Source organism: Bombina bombina, chromosome 5, assembly GCF_027579735.1.
Source record: "Bombina bombina isolate aBomBom1 chromosome 5, aBomBom1.pri, whole genome shotgun sequence".
In the NCBI taxonomy this organism is placed as follows: Eukaryota; Metazoa; Chordata; class Amphibia; order Anura; family Bombinatoridae; genus Bombina; species Bombina bombina.
The window spans coordinates 927,306,005-927,331,264 of NC_069503.1; the positions used below are offsets into that span (position 1 = coordinate 927,306,005).

The 25,260-nt window shown below is 39.8% G+C and overlaps 1 protein-coding gene across 1 annotated transcript in view; it reads left to right on the forward strand.

Annotated features, from left to right (window-relative positions):
• The window catches only part of C5H8orf34 (chromosome 5 C8orf34 homolog), a 603,345-nt gene that overhangs the window by 185,088 nt on the left and 392,997 nt on the right, over positions 1-25,260 (forward strand). The window contains exon 7 of the mRNA XM_053715893.1: positions 9,590-9,756. Within this exon, the coding sequence (XP_053571868.1) occupies positions 9,590-9,756 (167 nt within the window). The remainder of the gene's footprint in view (positions 1-9,589; positions 9,757-25,260) is intronic.

Consider the following 25,260-nt stretch of genomic DNA (forward strand, 5'->3'; position numbering starts at 1 on the left):
GGGCTCTTAACAAAAGAAGAAGAATATCTAAATGGAGTGGGGATGACAAAATATACAATGTTATGAGCTTTACAGCATATTTTCAGGATCCATTAACATTTAACTATACAATTCCTTAATGTATTAAAATAGTGAGGGGAGGACTTAGAAAGGCTCAGTAATAATACTGATACTAAGGGTGGTATTCAATGGTTGCAAGACATAATGTTATAATACATATATTATGGGGCAAACCTTACATTACATTGCATTAAAGGCCATAACAAAACAGTAGCAACTTGCAAGGTAGGTAGATAAGTTATAAACAACAAAAATGCCTTAGCAGATAAGCGGAGCACAAAGTTGACAGCATCCTACAAGATAAATAAAACAATTGGTGTCGTTGCCGGTAGCTTGTATACCTCAGGATTGGTATAACAATGTGGTGACTGATAGGACAAGACCTGAGACTAAATAGTTTGACCAAGCAAGTTCTATAAACATTGAGCTGATTACTAGGAGCAAGATATTCAGTCTCAAATGCTTGAAGGGTCATGTCAACCTAGGATCTAGAGACTTTGCTAAATAGAAGACACCATACATAATAATGTCCAAGGAGGAGCTAAACATATAAGGCTCTATGCCTAAATATATATGCAATGGTTCTATTAAGACATTCAACATTAGTTATTATAGCTGCAAGACTTTCTAGAAGCTAAATTATATTTAGGCGTAAAAGCTCCACATTTAGAAGCAGCAATATTTGTTGTGTTAAAACATGCTAGATGCCTTAAATAAACAGTATGCCTGACCCTGGCTTAGTGCTGAGTTATAAAATGCTTCCATGCTGTTTATGACCAGTAGGAGTAGAATATATTGGCGATCAACAAATAGCTGTATAACAACAATTCAAATAGTTACTATGACTATCAGTAATAATCGTACTGTAAATGCTATGAATGTGGGTATAAAACACCACAGGGATGTTTCACTTAATACGTGGATGAGAGAGCAGATTCAGGCCTATACTAGTTGTGTATGCAGGACAATTTTAAAAACCTATAGAAACTGTGCATATGAACACGCTGTATAAGAAAAAAAAAACTGCAACATATCATATCAACTAAAGCAGTAAAAGGTAAAAGCATCACCAAATCATTAAGGACCGTACTATTTGCCTACAGAGTCCAGGATCCTACAGTAACCTCTGCAGCTCGCTTAGGAAGCAGTATATCGCATGGGGAGTATCTCTATCAGGATATCATGGTATCGGGTAGAGTTCAAACATTTGCAGGCTCTGGAGTTTCTCAGCCGACTGCATGAAACGCATATTTCTCCAACATTGGTGTGTCCGGTCCACGGCGTCATCCATTACTTGTGGGAAATATTCTCCCCCACAGGGAAAGGCAAGGAGAGCACACAGCAAGAGCTGTCCATATAGCTCCCCCTCTGGCTCCGCCCCCCAGTCATTCTCCTTGCCGCTCTGAACAAGTAGCATCCCCACGGGGATGGTGAGGAGTTTGTGGTGTTAGTTGTAGTTTTTTATTCTTCTATCAAGAGTTTGTTATTTTAAAATAGTGCTGGCTTGTACTATTTACTCTACAACAGAAAAGTGATGAAGATTTCTGTTTAAGAGGGCTATGATTTTAGCACAAGTAACTAAAATCCATTTCTGTTACCACGCAGGACTGTTAAAACCAGAGAACTTCAGTTGGGGGTAACAGTTTGCAGACTTATCTGCTTCAGGTATGACTAGTCTCCTTCTAACAACACAGGCTAATGCTAGATGACAGTCATTTTTCCCCTCAGGGAAAACAGTAAGCCATTTTTCTTTCACCTCAGCAAAAAAGATAACAGGCTTCCCCTTTTTGATTTTTATGCTGGTAGACACTGTCAGGGGCCAAATCGATTGTTTTTTATTACAATATGATGGCAATTGAAATGTTTTATAAGCTCATATACACTTGGGGACGTTTTTTATTGATCTGGCTTGCTTTAGACACCTAAATCTAGTCAGGAAGGCCCCTTCACTCTAGTGTACTGAGGGAGGAGGCCTCATTTTGGCACTTCAGTTAATTTCAAGGCAGTGCATGCAGTTCCATGTGAGAGGGTCCTGTGGCTCAGAAAGTGACTCCAGAAGGCTTATTTCTGTGGATGATTGACAACTAAGAAAGGTAAAAGCTGCAGCAATGCTGTAAGCAGGGATTGTGGTGTATAAAAACGGTTAAATCCAACAATTAGCTCCGGTTTGCTTGTTTTAAGAGCTAGAGTCTCCATATTTGCTGTGCAATACTTTCTAAGCATTAAGACACTGTGGTCCAAATTTCAGAAAAATCGGATATTGCCTTCATAGTTTTTGAACATTCAGAAATAAAGTGTCATTTTATTATTTAAAGAGACAGTAACATTTTTGTTTAAAATCGTTTTTATTGCATTGTTTGCCTGCCTAAATCTGTTTAACATGTCTGTGCCATCAGATAACCTATGTTCTGTGTGTGTAGAGACAAATGTGGTTCTCCCTTCAAGTGTTTGTGATAATTGTGCTATAGCGTCCAAACAAAATGAGGACAGCTCTGTTACATTTCATAATGTTGCCCAAGATGTTTTATCTAATGAAGGTAGTGGGGATAGTTCTACATCCTCTCCTTCTGTGTCTACACCAGCTTTGCCCGCGCAGGCGACACCTAGCGCGCCAGTGCTTATTTCTATGCAACAATTAACAGCAGTAGTGGATAATTCTATAGCAAATCTTGTATCCAAACTGCCAGCATTTCAGAGAAAGCGTGATTGTTCAGCTTTAAATACAGATAAAAGGGATGAACAATCAGACGCTGACGATGCTTTATCTATTTTACCCTCACATCAATCGGAATTGGCTGTGAGGGAAGGGCTGTCTGAGGGTGAAATTTCAGACTCAGGAAAAATTTCTCAACAGGCAGAACCTGATATAGTAGCATTTAAGTTTAAGCTAGAACATCTCCGCGCTTTGCTAAAGGAGGTATTAGCTACTCTGGATGACTGTGATTCTATGGTAGTACCAGAGAAGTTGTGCAAATTGGACAAATTTTTAGAGGTCCCAGTGCACGACGACGCTTTTCCAATACCCAAAAGGGTAGCGAACATAGTGGAAAAGGAGTGGGAGAAGCCAGGTGTACCCTTTGCCCCACCTCCTATATTTAAGAAAATGTTTCCCATAGTAGACCCTAGAAGGGACGCATGGCAGACGGTCCCGAAGGTTGAGGGAGCTGTTTCAACACTAGCGAAGCGTACCACTATTCCTATAGAGGACAGCTGCGCTTTCAAAGATCCTATGGATAAAAAATTGGAAGGATTGCTTAAAAAGATTTTTGTTCAGCAAGGGTTCATCCTTCAACCAGCTACGTGTGTTATTACTGTCACTTCAGCGGCATCCTTTTGGTTCGAGGAACTAGAAAAGTCGCTCCAGAAAGAGACTTCCTATGAAGAAGTTATGGACAGAATTCACGCATTAAAATTAGCTAATTCCTTTATATTGGATGCCGCCTTTCAAATATCGAAATTGGCGGCGAAAAACTCAGGTTTTGCTATAGTAGCGCGGAGGGCGCTTTGGCTGAAATCCTGGTCGGCAGATGTGTCATCCAAGACTAAGTTACTTAATATTCCTTTCAAGGGTAAGACCCTTTTTGGGCCGGAATTGAAGGAAATTATTTCAGACATCACTGGGGGTAAGGGCCATGCCCTCCCACAGGATAGGCCTTTTAAGGCTAAGAACAAGTCTAATTTTCGTTCCTTTCGCAATTTCAGGAACGGACCGGCTAATAACTCCACTGCCGCTAGACAAGAAGGTAACGCGGCCCAGCCCAAACCCGCTTGGAAGCCCATGCAAGGCTGGAACAAGGGTAAACAGACCAAGAAACCTGCTGCTGCTACCAAGACAGCATGAAGGGGTAGCCCCGATCCGGGACCGGATCTGGTAGGGGGCAGACTATCTCTCTTCGCTCAGGCTTGGGCAAGAGATGTTCCGGATCCCTGGGCACTAGAGATAGTCTCCAAGGGATACCTGCTAGAGTTCAAGGGACTTCCTCCAAGGGGAAGGTTCCACCTGTCTCGCTTATCTTCAGACCAGATAAAGAAACAGGCATTCTTACATTGTGTAAGAGACCTATCAAAGATGGGAGTGATAAACCCAGTCCCCTCCGGGGAACAAGGTCTAGGTTTTTACTCAAACCTGTTTGTGGTTCCCAAAAAAGAGGGAACTTTCAGGCCAATTCTGGATTTAAAGATATTAAACAAGTTCCTCAGTGTTCCATCCTTCAAAATGGAAACCATTCGGACAATCTTGCCGACAATCCAGCAGGGTCAATATTTGACTACCGTGGATCTAAAGGATGCGTATCTGCATATTCCAATCCACAAAACTCATCATCAGTTCCTGAGGTTCGCCTTTCTGGACAAACATTACCAGTTCGTGGCTCTTCCATTCGGTTTAGCCACCACTCCCAGAATTTTCACAAAGGTGCTAGGGTCCCTTCTAGCGGTCCTAAGGCCGAGGGGCATCACTGTAGCACCTTATCTAGACGACATCCTAATCCAAGCGTCGTCTCTTTCCAAAGCAAGGGCCCACACAGACATTGTGTTGGCTTTTCTCAGATCTCACGGGTGGAAGGTGAACATAGAAAAGAGTTCACTGTCACCGTCCACAAGGGTTCCTTTTCTGGGAACAATAATAGATTCTGTGGAAATGAAGATCTTCCTGACAGAAGTCAGAAAGCTAAAGCTTCTAAACGTTTGTTGAGTTCTTCATTCTATTCCTCAACCCTCCATAGCTCAGTGCATGGAAGTAATAGGACTAATGGACGTGGTTCCTTTTGCTCGAATTCATCTAAGACCATTACAGCTGTGCATGCTCAATCAGTGGAATGGGGACTATACAGACTTGTCTCCCCAAATTCAAGTAGACCAGGTAACCAGGGACTCACTTCTCTGGTGGTTAACCCAGGATCACCTGTCTCAGGGAATGAGTTTCCGCAGACCGGAGTGGGTCATCGTCACGACCGACGCCAGCCTCTTGGGGTGGGGCGCGGTCTGGGACTCCCTGAAAGCTCAGGGCCTATGGTCTCGGGAAGAGTCGCTTCTCCCGATAAACATTTTGGAACTAAGAGCAATATTCTATGCGCTCCTGGCTTGGCCTCAGCTAGCAGAAGCCAGGTTCATAAGATTTCAGTCGGACAACATAACGACTGTTGCGTACATCAATCATCAGGGGGGAACAAAGAGTTCCCTAGCGATGAAGGAAGTAACCAAGATTATCCAATGGGCAGAGAATCACTCCTGCCATCTATCTGCTATTCACATCCCAGGAGTAGACAACTGGGAGGCGGACTATTTGAGTCGTCAGACTTTCCATCCGGGGGAGTGGGAACTCCACCCGGAGGTCTTTGCTCAGTTAACCCAATTATGGGGCATTCCAGACATGGATCTAATGGCGTCCCGTCAGAACTTCAAGATTCCTTGCTACGGGTCCAGATCCACGGATCCCAAGGCGACTCTAGTGGATGCATTAGTGGCGCCTTGGTCGTTCAACCTAGCGTATGTGTTTCCACCGTTTCCTCTCCTTCCCAGGCTCATAGCCAGGATCAAACAGGAGAAGGCCTCTGTGATTCTGATAGCTCCTGCGTGGCCACGCAGGACTTGGTATGCAGACCTGGTGAATATGTCATCGGCTCCACCATGGAAGCTACCTTTGAGACAGGATCTTCTAGTACAAGGTCCATTCGAACATCCAAATCTAGTTTCTCTGCAGCTGACTGCTTGGAAATTGAATGCTTGATTTTATCCAAGCGTGGGTTTTCGAATTCTGTGATAGATACTCTGGTCCAAGCCAGAAAACCTGTGACTAGAAAGATTTACCATAAAATATGGAAAAAATATATCTGCTGGTTTGAATCCAAGGGATTCTCCTGGAGTAAGATTAAAATTCCAAAGATTCTCTCCTTTCTCCAAGAAGGTTTGGATAAAGGGTTGTCAGCTAGTTCTCTAAAAGGACAGATTTCTGCTTCATCTGTCTTGTTACACAAATGACTGGCAGCTGTGCCAGATGTACAAGCTTTTGTTCAGGCTTTGGTTAGAATCAAGCCTGTTTACAGACCCATGACTCCTCCTTGGAGTCTAAATTTAGTTCTTTCAGTTCTTCAAGGGGTTCCGTTTGAACCTTTACATTCCATAGATATTAAGTTATTATCTTGGAAAGTTCTGTTTTTGGTTGCTATTTCTTCTGCTAGAAGAGTTTCTGAATTATCTGCTTTGCAATATAATCCACCCTATCTGGTTTTCCATTCAGATAAGGTTGTTTTGCGTACTAAGCCTGGTTTTCTTCCAAAAGTTGTTTCCAACAAGAATATTAACCAGGAAATAGTTGTTCCTTCTCTGTGTCCGAATCCAGTTTCAAAGATGGAACGTTTATTACACAATTTAAATGTTGTTCGTGCTTTAAAGTTCTACTTAGAAGCAACAAAAGATTTTAGACAAACCTCATCTTTGTGTGTTGTTTACTCTGGTAAGAGGAGAGGTCAAAAAGCTACTGCTACCTCTCTTTCTTTCTGGCTGAAAAGCATTATCCAATTGGCTTATGAGACTGCCGGACGGCAACCTCCTGACCGAATCACAGCTCACTTTACTAGGGCTGTGGCTTCCACTTGGGCCTACAAGAACGAGGCTTCTGTTGATCAGATATGTAAGGCAGCGACTTGGTCCTCTCTGCACACTTTTGCCAAATTCTACAAATTTGATACTTATGCTTCTTCGGAGGCTATTTTTGGGAGAAAGGTTTTGCAAGCCGTGGTGCCTTCCATTTAGGTAACCTGATTTGCTCCCTCCCTTCATCCGTGTCCTAAAGCTTTGGTATTGGTTCCCACAAGTAATGGATGACGCCGTGGACCGGACACACCAATGTTGGAGAAAACAGAATTTATGCTTACCTGATAAATTACTTTCTCCAACGGTGTGTCCGGTCCACGGCCCGCCCTGGTTTCCTAATCAGGTTGAAATTTTTTTTCTTTATACACTACAGTCACCACGGCACCCTATAGTTTCTCCTTTTTCTCCTAACCGTCGGTCGAATGACTGGGGGGCGGAGCCAGAGGGGGAGCTATATGGACAGCTCTTGCTGTGTGCTCTCCTTGCCTTTCCCTGTGGGGGAGAATATTTCCCACAAGTAATGGATGACGCCGTGGACCGGACACACCGTTGGAGAAAGTAATTTATCAGGTAAGCATAAATTCTGTTTTTGCGACCTTCTATATACTAGAAGATAGAGAGTAGATAGAAGCATTAGCCTCCCGGATCGAAGGGGACTGGAAGTACAGTAGTATAGGGTATAACGTCTCTCCTGCATGACTCAGGTATTATCCCAAAGAGTGAGTCTGTGTAAGGCCAGATCCATCTGGGGCTGTATCGGCAGTGATTCTCAATCAATCTCGGGCGCCCGCCGCGCTCAGCACTAGCTTTTCTCTGCCGCCTGCTCTGTGACCGGTAAAAATTAGCTCCCTGTAGAGCGGTATGCCTCGAGAGTGGTATGTTCCGCTTAGATCTCAGTCCAGGCCGTTCGCTCCGCTTGGTCCCCATATCAAGAGACAGTTCTCCAGGTGTACCAGCCGTCACAATAGCTCTCTGCTGCGTCAGCTCAGCATAAACAGAGAAGGGTCGTAAGGGACTATGCCACCTGTCTGTGTCTCCCTGCTCTGCCGTCCGGCGGCTAAGGTCAGTGTTGTCCGCTAAGGGCTTCTCCGGTGGGTCTCTAAACTCACCCTTGTGACTTTGCGGTAGGGCTGATTCGGACCAGTCAGTTGTTCTCTTAGCCTCACATAGCCGCGGTGTAGTCTGTGGTTTACCCATAGCGTCCCTCAGGTCCGCAATAAGGGCCTGATGGTGTAAATCCATGGAGCTTAGTAGATCTGTCAGTGCAGCCAGGATTTGCTTCTCCATTCTGCTGTTATAGGGGTAGCGAGAGTATAAGTGCAGTTTCACTGTCAGCCGATGTAGTGCGGAGGCCACTGCAGGTATAGTGCTATAATCTCAGCTGCGGTCGCAACTAGTCAGTAGGCCTCAGAGGTATTTTTATATCACTTATGCCTTTTCGTAGTCCTAGAATACCAATCTGGGTCCTAGAGAGTCAGATGAATTAAAAAGGAAAGTATTTGGGTTCTTTTGATACCACAAATCTATTTTTTAAGAGCTAACTTTTAGGAGCAATGAGATGGTGCGTCTTGTTCTTTAGGCAGTTGGCTCCGCCCCCAAAAACCTAAATTTAATTTAATATATGGACAAAATATATACAACAAATGGACATATTTACATAAGTGTGATATATCAAAGTAAATGTATTATCAGTAGAATGACTAGTTCCAGTAATTAATGAGATCATAGTCATAGTTTAGACCAAGGGGTATACGTGTATTAAATTTAAAAATCCAGAACATTTCCTGTTTGCTCAAAAGTTTAAATCTGTCCCCACCCCCTTTTGGTGTGTTAACTCTCTCTATTGCACGAATGGATTCAGCCCTTTTAAGTTGTGTAGGTGCTACAATATGCTCAGTACAATGACATCTGTAAAATTGTACGCGAACATTTTTCTTTATTATCTACAGATGATAAATTACAGGATGTGGTCCAAAAAGGTTTAAGATGCTCGTATAGAAAATATAAAGCAGTTGGTAATATTGTAGCACCTACACAACTTGAAATGGCTGAATTCATTCGTAGCTCCAGGCTTCTGCATAATGGAATGTTTAGATGTGGCCATCGTAAATGTAGACCCTGTCAATATGCACACATATTGGATTACTTTACTAGGGAGTATTACTACTAGGGGGACTTTTCAGATCTATGCTTGCTTAAACTGTAGCAGTACATATGTGATTTATTTAATTACATGTGAGATGTTCAACTGCAGTACCTAGGCTTAACCATCAGCGACATACGTTCTAGAATATGTGAACATTTCTCTACTATAAATTTGGGTACTTCATCCACCCACATTGTTCAACATCTTGTTAATATACACCAAAAAATTCTGGACACCCTCAGATGGTGTGCAATAGACAGTGCACTATACATACATTTGTGTACTATACATACATATACATATTTAGACATGTATATGTATGTACTGTATCTCTTTGTTAAAGCCCTATGTCTGCCTTTCTGTTTCTAACACTTGAGACCTTATAACTTTTTTGTACAACATTTTTTTTAATAATTTTTATTAGATAGTGTTATTATGAGTGTAAGTGTAACTTTGTTATGTATTTTTGGTGTGTTTTGTGATTATTATTTTTTTGCGAAACAGTTAGCCAGAGCTCAGAGGTCTTGATAACTCGACGTGGGTTAACTTAAATTGCGCTGAAGCGATCGCGTTTACATTCAACTTGCAATACAAACTAAAAACCTGACGCACACAAACACCCGCAATAAACCCCTTTTCGCTCACGCATAACTGTTAGCACTCCACACATAATCTAGTCCTTAATATTTTTTCCTCAAGTTATTAATGTGCTTTGCAGATACATATTTTTTTGTTAAATATGCCAGTTAACATTGTGTGTCAATTTGATCTATTTTTTATTTTTTTTAGTTTGAAGATGGAGCCAAAAAACAAAGGATTAAAGCAACAACAGCAACACCATAAGAAACTCTTGGCCGCAATGTTGTCCCAAGACTCCTTTGACTCAGTACACAGTACTCCTGCTTCTGTCACAGAAGAAGATATTGATAATGAAGATGATGCCATGGAACTGCTGGGTAATTTATCAAGTTATTTACTTATTTATATGATGCTGGCATTGTGTAAGAATATTTATTTTGTTAGTTTGGGAAATCATTGCTGTTATTATTCAGATGTACTGTAACACTGCACCATGATTTATTATTTCTGGGAATATGTGTTTTAAAATGGTGTCTTCTCTTTATGAACTAAACATAAATACACAGGCTATATGGATAGTAATAAAATATGATAAAGGTGGTATTTATGTTTAAATATTTTTTATTGAGAATATAACATCATATAACATCACATCAATTTACCACCCATGTCACGAGCAGTCTAGTGGTATGGTCATTATACAGAAAGCTGAAATGAAGCTAACAATCTTGTAGTTGATCAGGTGGAATTACAGTTTGCATTCTCAAAATAGTTTTTTTTTTTTTTCCTTTAAAAAACTTATAACATATGGATTTTCTAACATGTCTAACTGTAACAGGGTAAAAACACGAAGACCCCAAGATATATTTTGAAAGTTTTCTCTGAATCACCTTGTATCAACCTTGGGTTAGGGATATTAAGGCCACAGTGAGCCCTAAATAGAAAGTGAGAAAAAGAAAAAAGAGAAAGAAAGGAAAAGAAAAAGAGAAAAAGATTTGTTTTAGTTGCCAAGAGTTATCTCCTTGTTTGTCCCCCCCCCGCGGGTCAGCAGTTATCCACACCATCTCCCAATCAGCAAGGGGAGAGCTGTGTTTACGTTGTAGGTCTGTTATTTAGTGTCCAGTAAAACCAGATCTTCTCAAATTGTGCTTGTGTGTCCAGTACTTGTGATGCAGACTCATACATTCGATATGTAAGAGAAATTCTATTTAAAACCTCTTCCCAAGGGGGGGCCGAGACCTTCCAGTATTTTGCAATACTTACTCTGGTGACTGTGCAAATGATTTTGATGAATGTATTTATCTGTTTATTTAGTTTGGGAATAGGTATGTGTAACAATGCATGGGTTGGAGCCAGGCAGATAGTGTCCTCCAGGATTGTACTGAGTAGGTCAGAGGTTTTAGTCCAGATTTCCTGTATTTCCCTACATTCCCACCACATATGGTAATAGGAGCCTATTTCTCCACATCCCCTATAGCAATATTTGCTATGACTAGCGGATATATGGGCCGTTTTAATTGGGGTCAGATACCATCTGAACATGGTCTTGGTCGTGTTTTCTCTCAAATCGGTACTCAGTAGTCCTTTACAGGCTGAGTGGAACACGTCATCCCACCACCCCCTATCTTTGTAAATGTTTAGATCTGATTCCCAATTAATGAGTAGTTTAGATTTGTGTGGGTTTCCAAGTGTTTGTATTTGCATGTATAATTTGGAAATGGCCCCCTTAGGTCTGTGGGAGGATTTGAGTAGGCTTTCTAACGGAGTAGTAATGTTTGGCTGAAAGTCTCTAATGTATCTACAGATCGCTGAGTTAACTTGTAGGTACTGGAACCATTGTAGTTTTATTGTATCAAGTTGTGTTTGAATCTGGTTAAATGTTTTAGGTTTTCTACCATCCATCCAGTCCGCCACTCTGTAAAGTCCTTTGTTGGACCATTTATCGATTGTAGCATGTAGGTCTATAGGAGTTAGAGATCTAAGTGGACGTACTAATGTTTATTTGGATAATAAATTTTGTCGTTTAGTCATAAAGGACCATATCTGAGAAGTATGTAATGTTACCTGTGAACCTGGTTTGTTTGAGAGTTCTTTTGAGGGGTAATCATTCCACAAAATATCGTCTGAGTGTGAAGAGTCTATTAGCTTAGCCTCTAGGTCAATCCAAATAATCTCCCTAGATGTGTGTCCCATTAGTGTTGTCTGGGCTAACCTCGCTGCTCTGTAATAATCTATAATGTTGGGCGCACCCACTCCACCCAATTGTCTATGTCTCATAATGAGTGTGGATATTATCCGCGCCGTTTTGTTCCCCCTAATATATGCTATTATGTCTTTTTGTAGTGTCTTTAGGTCTTTGAGTGGAACTTGGATGGGGAGAGTCCTAAAGAGGTATAGTATCTGGGGTAGGATGGTCATTTTGACAGACGCTAGTCTGCCTAACCACGAGAAGTTATATGTTTTCCATTTATGTAGTTTTTTCTTTATCTCTTTGTAAAGGGGTTCATAATTATGTTTGTATAGCTGGTCAATACGAGATGTTAGGTGTATTCCCAAATATTTGAGCGAATGGGCAACCCATCTGATTTGGAAGTTAATTTCAATGTTTTTTTTGGTATGTTGTGGTAATCCTAGGGACATTGCTTCGCATTTATCCAAGTTAATTTTGTATCCTGAAATTTGAGAGAACTGGTCTAGGAGAGTGTATAAATTGGTTAGTGAGGTGAGGGGCTTGGACAATGTCAGAAGAATGTCATCTGCAAAAAGTGTTGATTTGTATTCTTGGTTTTTAATTTTAACTCCTGAAATATCTGGATCTAATCTGATTTTTGCCGCCAGAGGCTCTATGCAGAGCGCGAAAAGAAGAGGGGAAAGTGGGCATCCCTGTCTCGTGCCGTTTAATATGGGGAAGATCTTAGACTTGTAACCTGAGATTGACACTTGGGCTGTTGGGTTTGAATAGATAGCATTTATAGCCGTAATAAAGGCCCCCCTGAATCCCATCTGATGTAGTACCGCCGACATGTATCTCCAATCTACTCTATCGAATGCCTTCTCTGCATCCAGCGAGAGGAGCAGAGAAGGCATCCCGGAGTCTCCCACATAATCTATGATATTTAAGAGCCGTCGTACATTGTCTGGAGCTTCCCTATCTGATACAAAGCCCACTTGATCTGGGTGAACTAGTTTTGGCAGAATATGTTTTAGTCTATTAGCTAAAATTTTTGTGAAAATTTTCATATCTTGATTAATAAGCGAAATGGGGCGATAATTCGCGCATAAGTTGTGGTTTTTGCCGGGTTTGGGAATCACTACTATTTTGGCTTGTAACATATCTTTTGGGATAGTGTGCCCCTCTAGTATGAAATTGCAAAAATCTGTGAGATGTGGGACTAGTATTTCTTTGAATGATTTATAGTATTCCCCCACAAATCCATCAGGTCCTGCTGCTTTTCCTGTCTTAAGGTCCTTAATGACCCTCAGGACTTCTGCCCTGGAAATTGGTGTGTTTAGTTTGTCTAGGTCCTCTGTTGTAATTGTGTGTAAATTGGCTTCTTTTAGAAATTGCTTTGTTTGGGATTCTGTGGTGCTTGTGTAAGTGACCTTATTACCGTCGTATAACTTCCCATAGAAGTCCGCAAATGTATCCGCGATAAGTTGAGGATTTGAAACTGAAGTGCCATTTGCCGCTAATATGGAAGGGATAATAGATGCTTTGCATCGGTCTCTGAGTTTATTCGCCAAAAATTTGTCTGGTTTGTCTTTGTAGATATAGTATTGTGTATTTAGTTTCTGTATAGCTCTGATAGACTGAGTGTTTAACATGTTGGCTAAAGCGTCTCTTTTAACTGTTAGGGTGGTTAAAATGTCTTTTCTTTTTGTAGTCTTATGGAGTTTCTCTAAGTCGGAAATTTCTGTGTGTAGTTGTGATATTTGAGCTCTGTATTGTTTGTTGTTAGTGGATTTGTCCTGGATGAATAATCCTCGCATGTAGGTTTTATGTGCTGCCCAAGGAGATAGAGGGTTCAGTGTAGTTCCCTTATTAAGTTCCCAAAAATCAGTCTGTGATTTAATGTATTTATCTTTGTGTGTGGGGTTTTTTAAATGTGTCGGATCATAAGTCCAGGATCTCGCTCTTTGTGTATCTACAAATCCCTCTAGATATAAGGATAAAACAGAATGGTCTGACCACACACATGGCTGGATTTTTGAAGTTTGTAGAAGTGGTTGTAAGACTTGGCTAATGTAGATGTAATCCAGTCTTGTGTATTGTTTATGGACTGCCGAATAAAAAGTAGTGTCTGTTGTGTTTCCATATAATGTGAACCAAGAGTCAAATAGAGCATGTGGTGTTAGGTGTTCTTGAATGGAGCTTACGATTCTGTTGTGTCTGATTTGTTTAGCTGTGAGTTTGGTTTTGGATTCTTTAAATTTGGTCATCGTGATATTGAAATCACCTGCCAATATAATTTTATAGTGGGACCAGTTGGTGAGTAAACTGGAGATGTGGGTAAAAAACGAATGCTGATTGTCGTTGGGGGCGTAAACATTGCATAAAATAACGTGGGATTCTCCAAAGTGACCCCTGAATATAAGATACCTTCCCTCTCTGTCTGCAATAGTGGATTCATGTTTAAATGGTAAATCAGCGTGGATAAGGATGGAGACCCCTCTTTTCTTAGAGTTAGTCGTTGCGTGGAAGTGTTGTGTGAATTTTCTGGTCCAAAATTTCGGGATTATGTCATTAGTAAAGTGGGTTTCTTGAAGGAATAAGATGTTGGCTCCTAAAAGACTGTACTGGGACATAGCTGTACGTCTCTTAACATTAGTATTTAAGCCTCTCATGTTGTGAGATATGAGGTGAATTTTTGGTATCATCTAGTTCGTAAAATGTAAAGTGTTTTCTGATATGGTGCAGGTAACCAAGTGTTTAATACATACGACCCAAAGGAGGTGGTAGGTTCAGACCTGGAAGCGATAGAAAGTTGTGCTGACCCGGAGGGGGTGACCTTCTTGGCATCTTTAGGGGAAGAATTAAAGAACGTTAGAAGAGAGATAGAAATGAAGCATAAACATGAAGAACAAAGTGTAACATAACAACTGTTAAACCTAACTTGTGGGTATGCATACATTATTACTACTAACAAGTAGGGATAGGGGAGAAGAGCTGGACCTTGAGATGAGTTAATAAAAAGTTAGCTAATGTGTCAGCTTTTAGAAATTTCGACTAACATAACTAATCATATTTTCTAACTGAGAAACAACATATCATAATACTTTTCTCCTCCTTCGTTTTGTACAAAGGAGGGTTTTAAGGTAGTTCATACAAAAGGATATAGTAGCCAAAGTTCCCTTGTCAGGGACCTTGGTCAGAAAGTACTCGGGGGGATTGGGGCTCTGCTTGGAGGGTCCAAGCGGCATTTTTGTGAATGTTCTGCATCCCCCCGGTGAAAAAACAATATAAATGGGTCAGGCAACCTTGATAATATATCATTTTTTGGTTCTTTTGCGGTTTACTTGTGTCCATTTTATGTGGTTAGAGGTGTTCGGCAGAGGTTGAGAAATGTCCTCCATTGGTATGTTCGGGACTTCCAGTCCTAGTAATTTGCAGGTAGGGGGAATATCTTCTACATCGTGGACTGTAAAGGTTTTGTTGTCCCTGAGAATGTGAAGGGCGAAGGGGAAGCCCCATCTATATTTAATTTGGTTTTTGCGTAGAAGAGTTGTTAAGGGGCGCAGAGAGCTTCTTCTTTGGAGGGTTCTAATGCTGAGATCTTGGAAGAACTGTATAACACTTCCCTGAAATTTATAGGTAGGTTTGCTTCTGGAAGCTTGAAGGATTTTCTCCTTATCTTGGAAAAATGAGAATTTTACTATAATGTCTCTAGGAGGCGCCTCCTCCCTGGGTTTTGCTCTTAACGCTCTATGGGCTCTTTCAATCGCAAACTCAGTTTCTTCTGATTCTCCCGTGATATTTCTGAATAAGTGTTTCAGGTATGTGTTTAGATCAGGATTAGTGATTGATTCTGGGACCCCCTTCAGCCTGATGTTACTTCTGCGTGATCTATTTTCTAGGTCGTCGACCTTGTCTTGCAATTCGTTGATGGTCTGGTTTTGTGACTGTAGGGTGTGAGAGGTAGTTTCCATTTCTTCTGTTACTGTGTCTCTGTGTTCTTCTAAGGCTTCTAGTCTACCTCCCATGTCTGCTATGTCTGCTCTGATATCTGTTAGGCTGGATGTGACTGCTGAGTGCATTGTGTCTATCTTTTCCCACAATTTTTCGAAATTTGCTGCGATGTCTTGTTTTGAGACTAGGTCTTTGAGGTCTGCTTTTGTTACTGGGTGGGTCTCACTGTGTGGTGTAGAATCTAATTCAGTGTCTGAGTTTCCCTCCATCTCCTCTGTCACTGTTTCTGTCAGTTTACTGTGGCGTGAAGGTTTGAAGAAGGTGCTCACAGTGGAGGATTTATTTATCTTTTCTCCTTTAGTAGATTTTTTGGCTGACATATTAGTTGTTTATTATTAGAGATGGGAATGTAGTGTGGTGGAGGGTGAGCCAATATCTTTAAGAGACTCTCCAATATGTTAGTATAGTCCTTTGAAATAAAGAAACCTTGCTGTATAAGAGAAAGTTGCCTCGGGTGAGAGGTAATGTTATAATATCTTTTAGAGCTGTTGACTTCCTGATAGAAAATGACTCTAGGTGACTAAGAGTGATGGATTCAGTTGGTTGTCTTGAGATAGCCACTAAAAGTTATGCCCCGTTAAATGAATTGTTTGATGCCACGTGTGTGTGGATAACAGGGGTTATGTTGCAGGTTTTAGGGTATGCCGTGCACTTCAAATTGCCGAATATGTTAACAGACTCTTGTATTCCTTATATGTTTTTAAATTGGGTATGCCTGATTGATCATTAGATGCCTCACATCTTCCGTTTGGGGTCAGTTATACTTTAAAGTTATTGTGAGTCCTTTGGCCCAAATTTAATTGCTTTTGCCTGAGATGTCTCTCTTATTTTGCCCCCAAGCATAGTCCGGCTAAGACTGCCTGTATTACTTGTAAGATTTATCGCCTTATAGTTTGGGGGTGTTGGGGCGGCTGACAGCGGCAAATTCCAGCATCTATCTTCATCGGTTACTAACCGTTATGTGTTGCGTGGATCGGCATTCACTAGGCCCATGTGTGCAGGTGATGGAGGTTGCTTACCCATGTGGTGTATCTGGATCGGAGCGGTCAACGCCGCTTAACTTATAAAAAGTTTGTGTTGTTGCCCATCTGCTTACTGTATTATGGCTCTAGTCGCTGTTGCTTGAGTGCTGGGTTCCGGAGTTTTGTCCGTCTGTTGCTTGTCACGCCATTAATGCTGCAGGGATTACTTTAGTTTCGGCGCGAAGCCGCCGCTTGCAAAGTTGGTAATTTTCCCAGCTGCTCCAACCGCACGCTGTCCCTCTTCAGATTGTGTTCCCGGCGTTCAGAGACCTCACCCAGTGCATAAATATTAAATATTCTTTTTTTTTATAAGCTGAAATGCTGACTTTGTTAGGGATTCCAGCTCAGAGCTCAGAGCTCACACGTCCATCTTTGAGCTCAGTCAAACTCCGCCCCCCATAAAGGTGGTATTTAAAGGGACATTAAACACTTTGAGATGGTAATATAAAATGATAAATTGTATATATAAAACAACTCTGCAATATACTTTCATTATTTATTTTGTCCTCTTTGCCTGTAATTCCATTCTGAAATTGTGAGCTTTTCAGTTCCTGTTAGAAATTGAAGTGCAAAACACTGTTAAATCCAGCACAACCATTGGCTGCACACTCTATTGACATATTTATAACGGTTTCTAATTGGCCACAGCAGAGAAGGTAACACAAGTTACAACATGGCAGCTCCCAGTGTTTTATAGACACTAAAACTTTACACTTATTTTGTCACTTTTTAAACAACTAATGAAACTTTAAAAAAATACATCTACATGTTAGTCATGGACTAATCTTTTCTTTGAATGCATCATTCTATCTAGCATGTATTTAGTGTTTAATGTCCCTTTAAGCTGCCAGATTTACTATTCAAGCTGCAATCCAAAGAATTTACTATAACTGAAATAACCATTTCTTATTAGAACACAGAAATCTCTAATAAAATCAGAGATTAGTTAAAGATTCAAATAGACAGAGATTATAATATTAACCACCCTTTCTATAAGCAGTAAATACAAATGCTCACTCTGTATAAAATTAGAATTTAACAAAGTTGAGTAAAACCTAAAAGAAAAACAAAAATAAGAAAATGGAAATTAAAATAAGGAGTATAATAATAAGATGAACATTGAAATATTAGTTGCACAAAATAAATTTGCCACGGTTACATTTGTTGCTGGTAAGAGAATATAAGAATACGTTAATTGATATCTAATACTAATTTTTAACATATTATGCTTATTAGCTGCTTAACCACTTGCACCAATCAGACGTAGATATACATCGTGTTATATGACCCATCGTACCGCATGACGTATATCTGCTTTTGATTATCAGGAAGCTCCAGCAGTTTTGGTTGTCAGGTGACAACCGAGACTTACTCTTCCTGAGCTGCAGGTATCTGCCTTCATATGGTAAGATAGCATGATTTGTGTTCCGTTACCATATGAGGGCAGACTGCCTAAACATAAGTAATAGTGACACGTCTGTGTCACTGTCTGTAACGATCTCCGTTTGTGCTGGTGAGAGGTTTGGGAGGGATGGAGGGAGATGGGTGGCACAAGGTGGAGGTACGAGGGAGTGAGAGGCCCTACCTACCGAAAATTAAGTGTGGATGAGAGAGGGAGGGAAGGGACACTGTACTACAGAATAATGGTGAATCAGGGTGGGGGGACCCTACAAAGAAGCGATTGCAGGGGGGGGCGCTACAACAGAGAAAAAATATAAATAAATAAAAATAAATCTATAAATTGGTTAGTGGCAGATAGCTGGCAGTACCTAAGATGGCAGACATCTTTGGGTGGGGAAGGGTAAGAGAGCTGTTTGGGAGAGATCATGGAAGTGAAAAAAGGTAACTTGGGATCCTATACTGCATAAAATAAATAAATAAATAAATAAATACAATTAATGTATTAAATAAAATAATAATAAAAAAACTAAAACTTAAAGGGTCATGAAACCCAAAAATGTTCTTTCATGATTCAGATAGAGAATACAATTTTAAACAACTTTCTAATTTACTTCTATTATCTAATTTGTTTCATTATCTTGGTATCATTTGTTGAAGGAGCAGCAATGCAGTAATGGTTTCTAACTGAACACATGGGTGAGCCAATCACAATCAATAAATATATGCAGCCACCAATCAACTGCTAGAACGTAGGTTCTCTGCTGCCCCTGAGCTTACCTAGATAAACCTTTCAGCAAGGGATAACAAGAGAAGGAAGCAAATTAAATAATAGAAGTAAACTGGAAAGTTGTTTAAAATTGAAGTCTCTATCTGAATCATGAAAGAAAAATTTGGGGTTTATGTCCCTTTAATACTGGCAGACTGTCTGTCAGTACCTAAGATGGCGGCTAAGAGTGTGTGTGTGGGGGAGAGAGAGCTGTTTGGGATGGATCAGGGAGGTGGAAAGTGCCATTGGGAGGGTAATCCTTGCATTAAAATACTATTATTTTTAACAGATAACTAATTAACCCCTTCATTGCCGGGAATTTCAGAAGTGTGGTGCGCTGTTGCAAATAGTGGAATTCCAATAACTAATTGCAAAGCCATGCATATCTGCTATTTTGGAACAAAAGGGACCACAGAGAACCTTTTACAACCATTTGTTGTGAGACTACAGTAGTTGTGTGTAAAGAATTTTAGTGAGAAACCCAAAGTTTTTGAAAAAGTTTATTGTTTTTAATATAATTGCATTTGGCGTTTAAACGTGGCTTGAAATATACCAAAATTGGCCTAGATCAACAACTTGGGTTGTCTTCTTAACAAAAAAGAAAAATTGTTTTGATAGGTAAATAAAAAACAAGGCTCTATTTCTGTTTAAATGAAGTGATAGCAACAATTCTAAAAATGCTTCTGTATTTTGGGCAAGTTTTTCTCTAAATGTAGCCACCAATAAGCAAGCGTTTTCCAGGGTGCTGAATTTAAAATGGGCCGGCTGGTAAGCTTTACATTGCTGCTTTTTAAATAGAGATAGCAAGAGAACAAAGAAAATTTGACCATAGGAGTAAATTAGAAAGTTGCTTAAAATTGCATGTTCTATCTGAATCAGGAAAGGATACATTTGGGTTTAGTATCCCTTTAATTTTGACTTTCATGTTTCTTAAACATGTCATGCAATTTGATAGAAGTCTGATGTAATCAGTTCTTGGGTGCAGGAATATTCTTCTACTGCCAAATAATGTCTACATATATTATAATTAACTGGAGAGGCAACACTGTAGATTGGGTACCCTGCACTACCTACAAACCCATTCCCAAATTCTACCAAACTTAATGGTATTTTTAACTTTTCATGTGCCAATAAGTCTATAGTTATATATTATGATTTACATTGGTTGACTGCCTCCTGCATTTCTACCTGGTATTATCTTATGTTTTATGCTTTATTGTATGTGAGAGCTTGAAAGGTCAGCTTTATTAGCATTATATTCCTCAGTTATGTTTGTACCTGGTGAGCTTTTCTGCTTTACTTAATAATTTACAGTTCAACCACTGTGCTCAGACGTTTAAATCTTTAATAAGAAGATTAAAGAGCACTGAAGCATCTTCTAATTGTAATGCTTTTTTGTAAGTGTAGTAAAATTGATTATTTTATTGTTATCTTTTTAGCACAAACATAAACCGCTGCCTAACATCTTGTACTTGCACTTATAAGAAAAAAAGATATTTACTAAATCTGTTATGCAGTAGCAGAGTCAATATTTATTGTTGCAGACTTATTAAAATGTAACCTGCATTTCTATAATCTATTTAAGTGGTGTTTTTATGCTAAGCTTATTGTTTAAATGAATATTCTTCACTTGAGTTGCATTTCTAGGCAATCCCAGTATTGCTTTATCAAAAGTATTTATATAGTAATAATAATGAAGGAAATAATTTAATTACATAACTGCTTAAAGGCCATTAAACGTTTCTTGGTTTTGTGCTTCTTCCACACCCCCTAGAGCAGGGGAGGGCAATTATCGTCCCTCTAGATGTTATGGACTACATCTCCCATAATGCTCTTTCAGCCATAATGCTGGCAAAACATCATGGGAGATGTAGTCCATAACATCTGGAGGGCCGATAATTGCCCACCCCTGCCCTACAGAGACCAAAAGCAGCAAAAGTCTGGTTTGGGCACTTTTCAGCATTTTGTAGAAAAATAAGGTTACTTGACTTTTTATGCGAGTTTGGGAAAAGGACAATTTTTATATAAAACAAGATTTGTTTAATGACCCTTTAATGTACTATTTGAAGTACATGCAATATAGATTGTAAATGGTCAAGTGAATTTAGGGGTCTGATTATTTTTATAATTTAAAAAGCCATTTCTCCATTTATTTGCTTATATGTTTATTGTTATACAGTCTATGCTCTAGAGCCAAACTGTAATCTCTCTGTTGTATCTGACCATGTAATGCTGCTGTTTATTTACAGGGACCTTGATATGCTGGGGCTATAGTGCACCACTATACGTATGCTGCTACTGGGTAGTAATAAAATAATAATTATTATAATAATTCAAAAAGTATTAAATATGTAGGGCTAGATTACAAGTCGAGCGCTAAATTAATGCTCTCCCGCAAACGGGCAAATTTGCCCAAATGCGCAATAATTAAACAGCCATTACAAGGGGCTGGTTATTGTTACCGCAAGCTCGCGCTACTTACCTCCTTCGCTGCGCAAGGTTCTGACGCCGTCTGTGACAGCATCAGAACGAGGCTCCCATAGGACCCTATGGAAGCTTGCTCTTGTGAGCGCAATGCTTCCTAGCAACTGCAATTAACTTGTAATAACGGCACACATTATTGTGCGCTGATATTACAAAGTGGAGCGCTAATATTGATTGCATGCAAGCGATATTTAGCACTCCACTTTCAATCTGGCCTGTATTATTTATCTGCTTGCTTTTACTTTAAAATAACTGTGAACATTGTGCTTGTTCCTAGCTCGCTAGAAAGATCAGTTTCTACGTCTTGCTTAAGTGAACGTGTTGAAAGAATCTCTGCTACAACCTTGCAAAGAAGCCAGATACTTTTTTTTTGCATTATTTCACAAAACTTCACAGTCAATTTCTTTTCTAATAACAGTTTAAGGCCTAGATTTAGAGTTCGGCGGTAGCCGTCAAAACCAGCGTTAGAGGCTCCTAACGCGGGTTTTTTACGCACTCCGGTATTTAGAGTTTATTTACCGCGACTCAAAATACACCTAACGCTCAACTTTCTACCGCCACCTCAGACCCAGTAGTAAACATATACCGCACAAAAAAACATCCACGAATCACAAAACAAATATTACACAAAGTACACTTACACTCATACAAACACAACACTATCTTTATTTTTCGGAATTGTTATTTTTTCTTTAAAATACAAAGGATTAAAGTTGCGAGATCTCGGGTGTTTGAAAAAAATCCACACAAATCCATTTTCCCATTGACTTACATGGACATACGGGAAAAGACCCTCATATACCTACATCTAACGAATAACATTATCACAAACATACACTCATCGATGCATACAAACAATATACACCACATTACATACACAAAATATTTATTTATTACAAAAAGAACACGATTTAGTTACTTTTTCACACAAGCTCATGACGTCACTCACTTTACGAGGAAAACCAGTCTTAGAAAAAAAAATATAGAAATCTTTGGAGCCTCCATTGACTTCTATTGGGAAGACGTGCTCGTGCACGCGAAACCCTCATTTCCCTAACGCACGCAAATAGCGTAGACGGAAAAACTCCAAATACCAGCGCTAGAAAATACATGCTTTTATGCGTTAGACCCAGCTATGATAAATAGATCAAGAAATGACTATTTCCCTATGGTGGATTTATGTTTTTTAATATTAAATATTCACCACACCATAAATATTTTTAACACTTTTAGATTACATCAACTACAAATCCCCATCACTAGTAACACATTATTATTTCAATAAAATTACATTTACAATTAAAATAAAATTCAATACACATTTCTGGATTCACAAACACTACACAATGGGAAACATCTCTCATTTACCTTTATTATTGCATTTCTGTTATTCAACTCATATGCTTGCAGCAACTGCATATCTACATAGGCTTAACACATGATCACTCATGGATGCACATACATTACTTTTAACATTCACTCATACATGTGCATTCAAATGATGGGGGAAAAACACATTACATTCTCTCGAGGAATCACAAAACACAACATATGGATTTTACTGTACTTTTAACATCATGATTCCATCACCAGAAACCATTAGGAATTACCTACAACAAGAACATCATTACACCAGATTACAGATGTCACTTTATGGGAAGGAACAACAATGCCAGACCGCTATATAGAAGTCAGCATATGTGGGACACAATCACAATATATACGTACATGTACATAACACGCATCACCCATCACGCAACCACAAAGCACACATTTAGATTTTATTCAGCACACAATAACAATGTAGCACAATACAACAACACAATGAGGATTTCACAACTACATAGGCAGGTTAATAATATCATGACGTCATTACAAGATTCAACCATACACATCACAGATTCACCACTGTACCGCCCCTTTAGGAACTTTAACACTCAATACTACAATACAACATATACGTAAAACACACTTTTGAACAGCATTATTATGGAGATTTCAATGGGACAATTCAGAAATATTGTCAGATCGCACATCAATTATATATATAATACTACAGATGGCAGCCGGAAGTTATTCAGTATTCGTGCAATTTTTATGGGACGCATACAATATCGTCAGATCGAAAATCACTTATATATATAATACTACAGATGACAGACGGGAAGTTCGGAATTATTATTGCGATTTTAAAGGGACGCGTACAATATTCACATCTCGGCAATCACTTATATATACAATACTACAGATGACAGCCGGAAGTTATTCAGTATTAGTGCCATTTGAAAGGGACGCATACAATATTGACAGCTCGGCAATCACTTATATATACAATACTACAGATGGCAGACGGGAATTTCGGAATTATTATTGCGATTTTAAAGGGACGCGTACAATATTCACATCTCGGCAATCACTTATATATACAATACTACAGATGACAGCCGGAAGTTATTCAGTATTAGTGCGATTTGAAAGGGACGCGTACAATATTCACATCTCGGCAATCACTTATATATACAATACTACAGATGACAGCCGGAAGTTATTCAGTATTAGTGCCATTTGAAAGGGACGCATACAATATTGACAGCTCGGCAATCACTTATATATACAATACTACAGATGGCAGACGGGAATTTCGGAATTATTATTGCGATTTTAAAGGGACGCGTACAATATTTTACAGCTCGGCAATCACTTATATATACAATACTACAGATGGCAGACGGGAAGTTCGGAATTATTATTGCGATTTTAAAGGGACGCGTACAATATTGACAGCTCGGCAATCACTTATATATACAATACTACAGATGGCAGACGGGAAGTTCTGAATTATTATTGCGATTTTAAAGGGACGCATACAATATTGACAGCTCGGCAATAACTTATATATACAATCCTACAGATGGCAGATGTTCCTTTATCATTTACAAACAATATTGCAGCAACATTGATCGATCACATTCGATGCACATTATACACAACTATGCACTTTCATTCATGTTAGCCTGGACGTGTGCTTGTTACTATAACATCGCGTTTAGGAAATATTGATTACGCATATGAACAAACATTACAAACATGCACTGTATGTGTGATATTTGACACTTTCACATTGAGAATCATTGTTTGAAACTAACATTTCAGCAAACAACAAATAAACGCCCACTGTGAAAGCATTCGCGCCGCTCACATACAAACAGGTGAATACAATCAGCAATCATTACAAACTCACTACCATTGGACTAATTGTACTATAAATCCCCCAAACAACATGGCCAATGCATCACTTGTGATCCACATCAGATCAAGTGCTTACCTTGTTACGCTGTTTTGAAAGATGGATGACGATGACATGGTAGACGCTGCTGGTGGTGCTATTGGCGAACTAGCTGTTGGTCGAATCAGGCAGCCTCGGCGGCTCAGACCGAGACGAAGGGGTCGTCTGGTTCGAGGTCCTCGTGTCTACAGGGTGAGACCCACCTTGGAAAACATGAGTGACTTTGAGGTTTTTGATAAGTATCGGCTCGATCGCGAACAGCTCATTGGCCTTTACGAGCTTCTTAAACCTCATTTGGAGCCACGTATACAAATAAGGACTGCTGTTCCCCCCATGAGTAAGATGCTAAGCTGTCTATACGTCCTGGCCTCCGGGAGTTTTCAATCCGGAGAACTGTACATGCATGGCCTGGCTCAAGGTACATTCTCTGGGGTGTTTGATAACTTTCTGAACGCCATGGTACGTATCAGTAAGCAATACATAGGATTCCCACAGAATGATGGTGATTGGAGGCGCCTGAAGCGGGAATTCTTTGATATTGCTCAATTGCCCAATGTCTTGGGAGCCATTGATTGTACCCACATTGCGCTGCGTGCTCCAATTGATGACTTGCCCTTCAGAAATCGCAAACATTTTCATAGCCTCAACGTGCAGTATGTTTGTGACGCACGGATGAGGATTATGCATGTGTATGCGAATTTTGGAGGTGCTTGTCATGATGCCCGCATCCTCTCT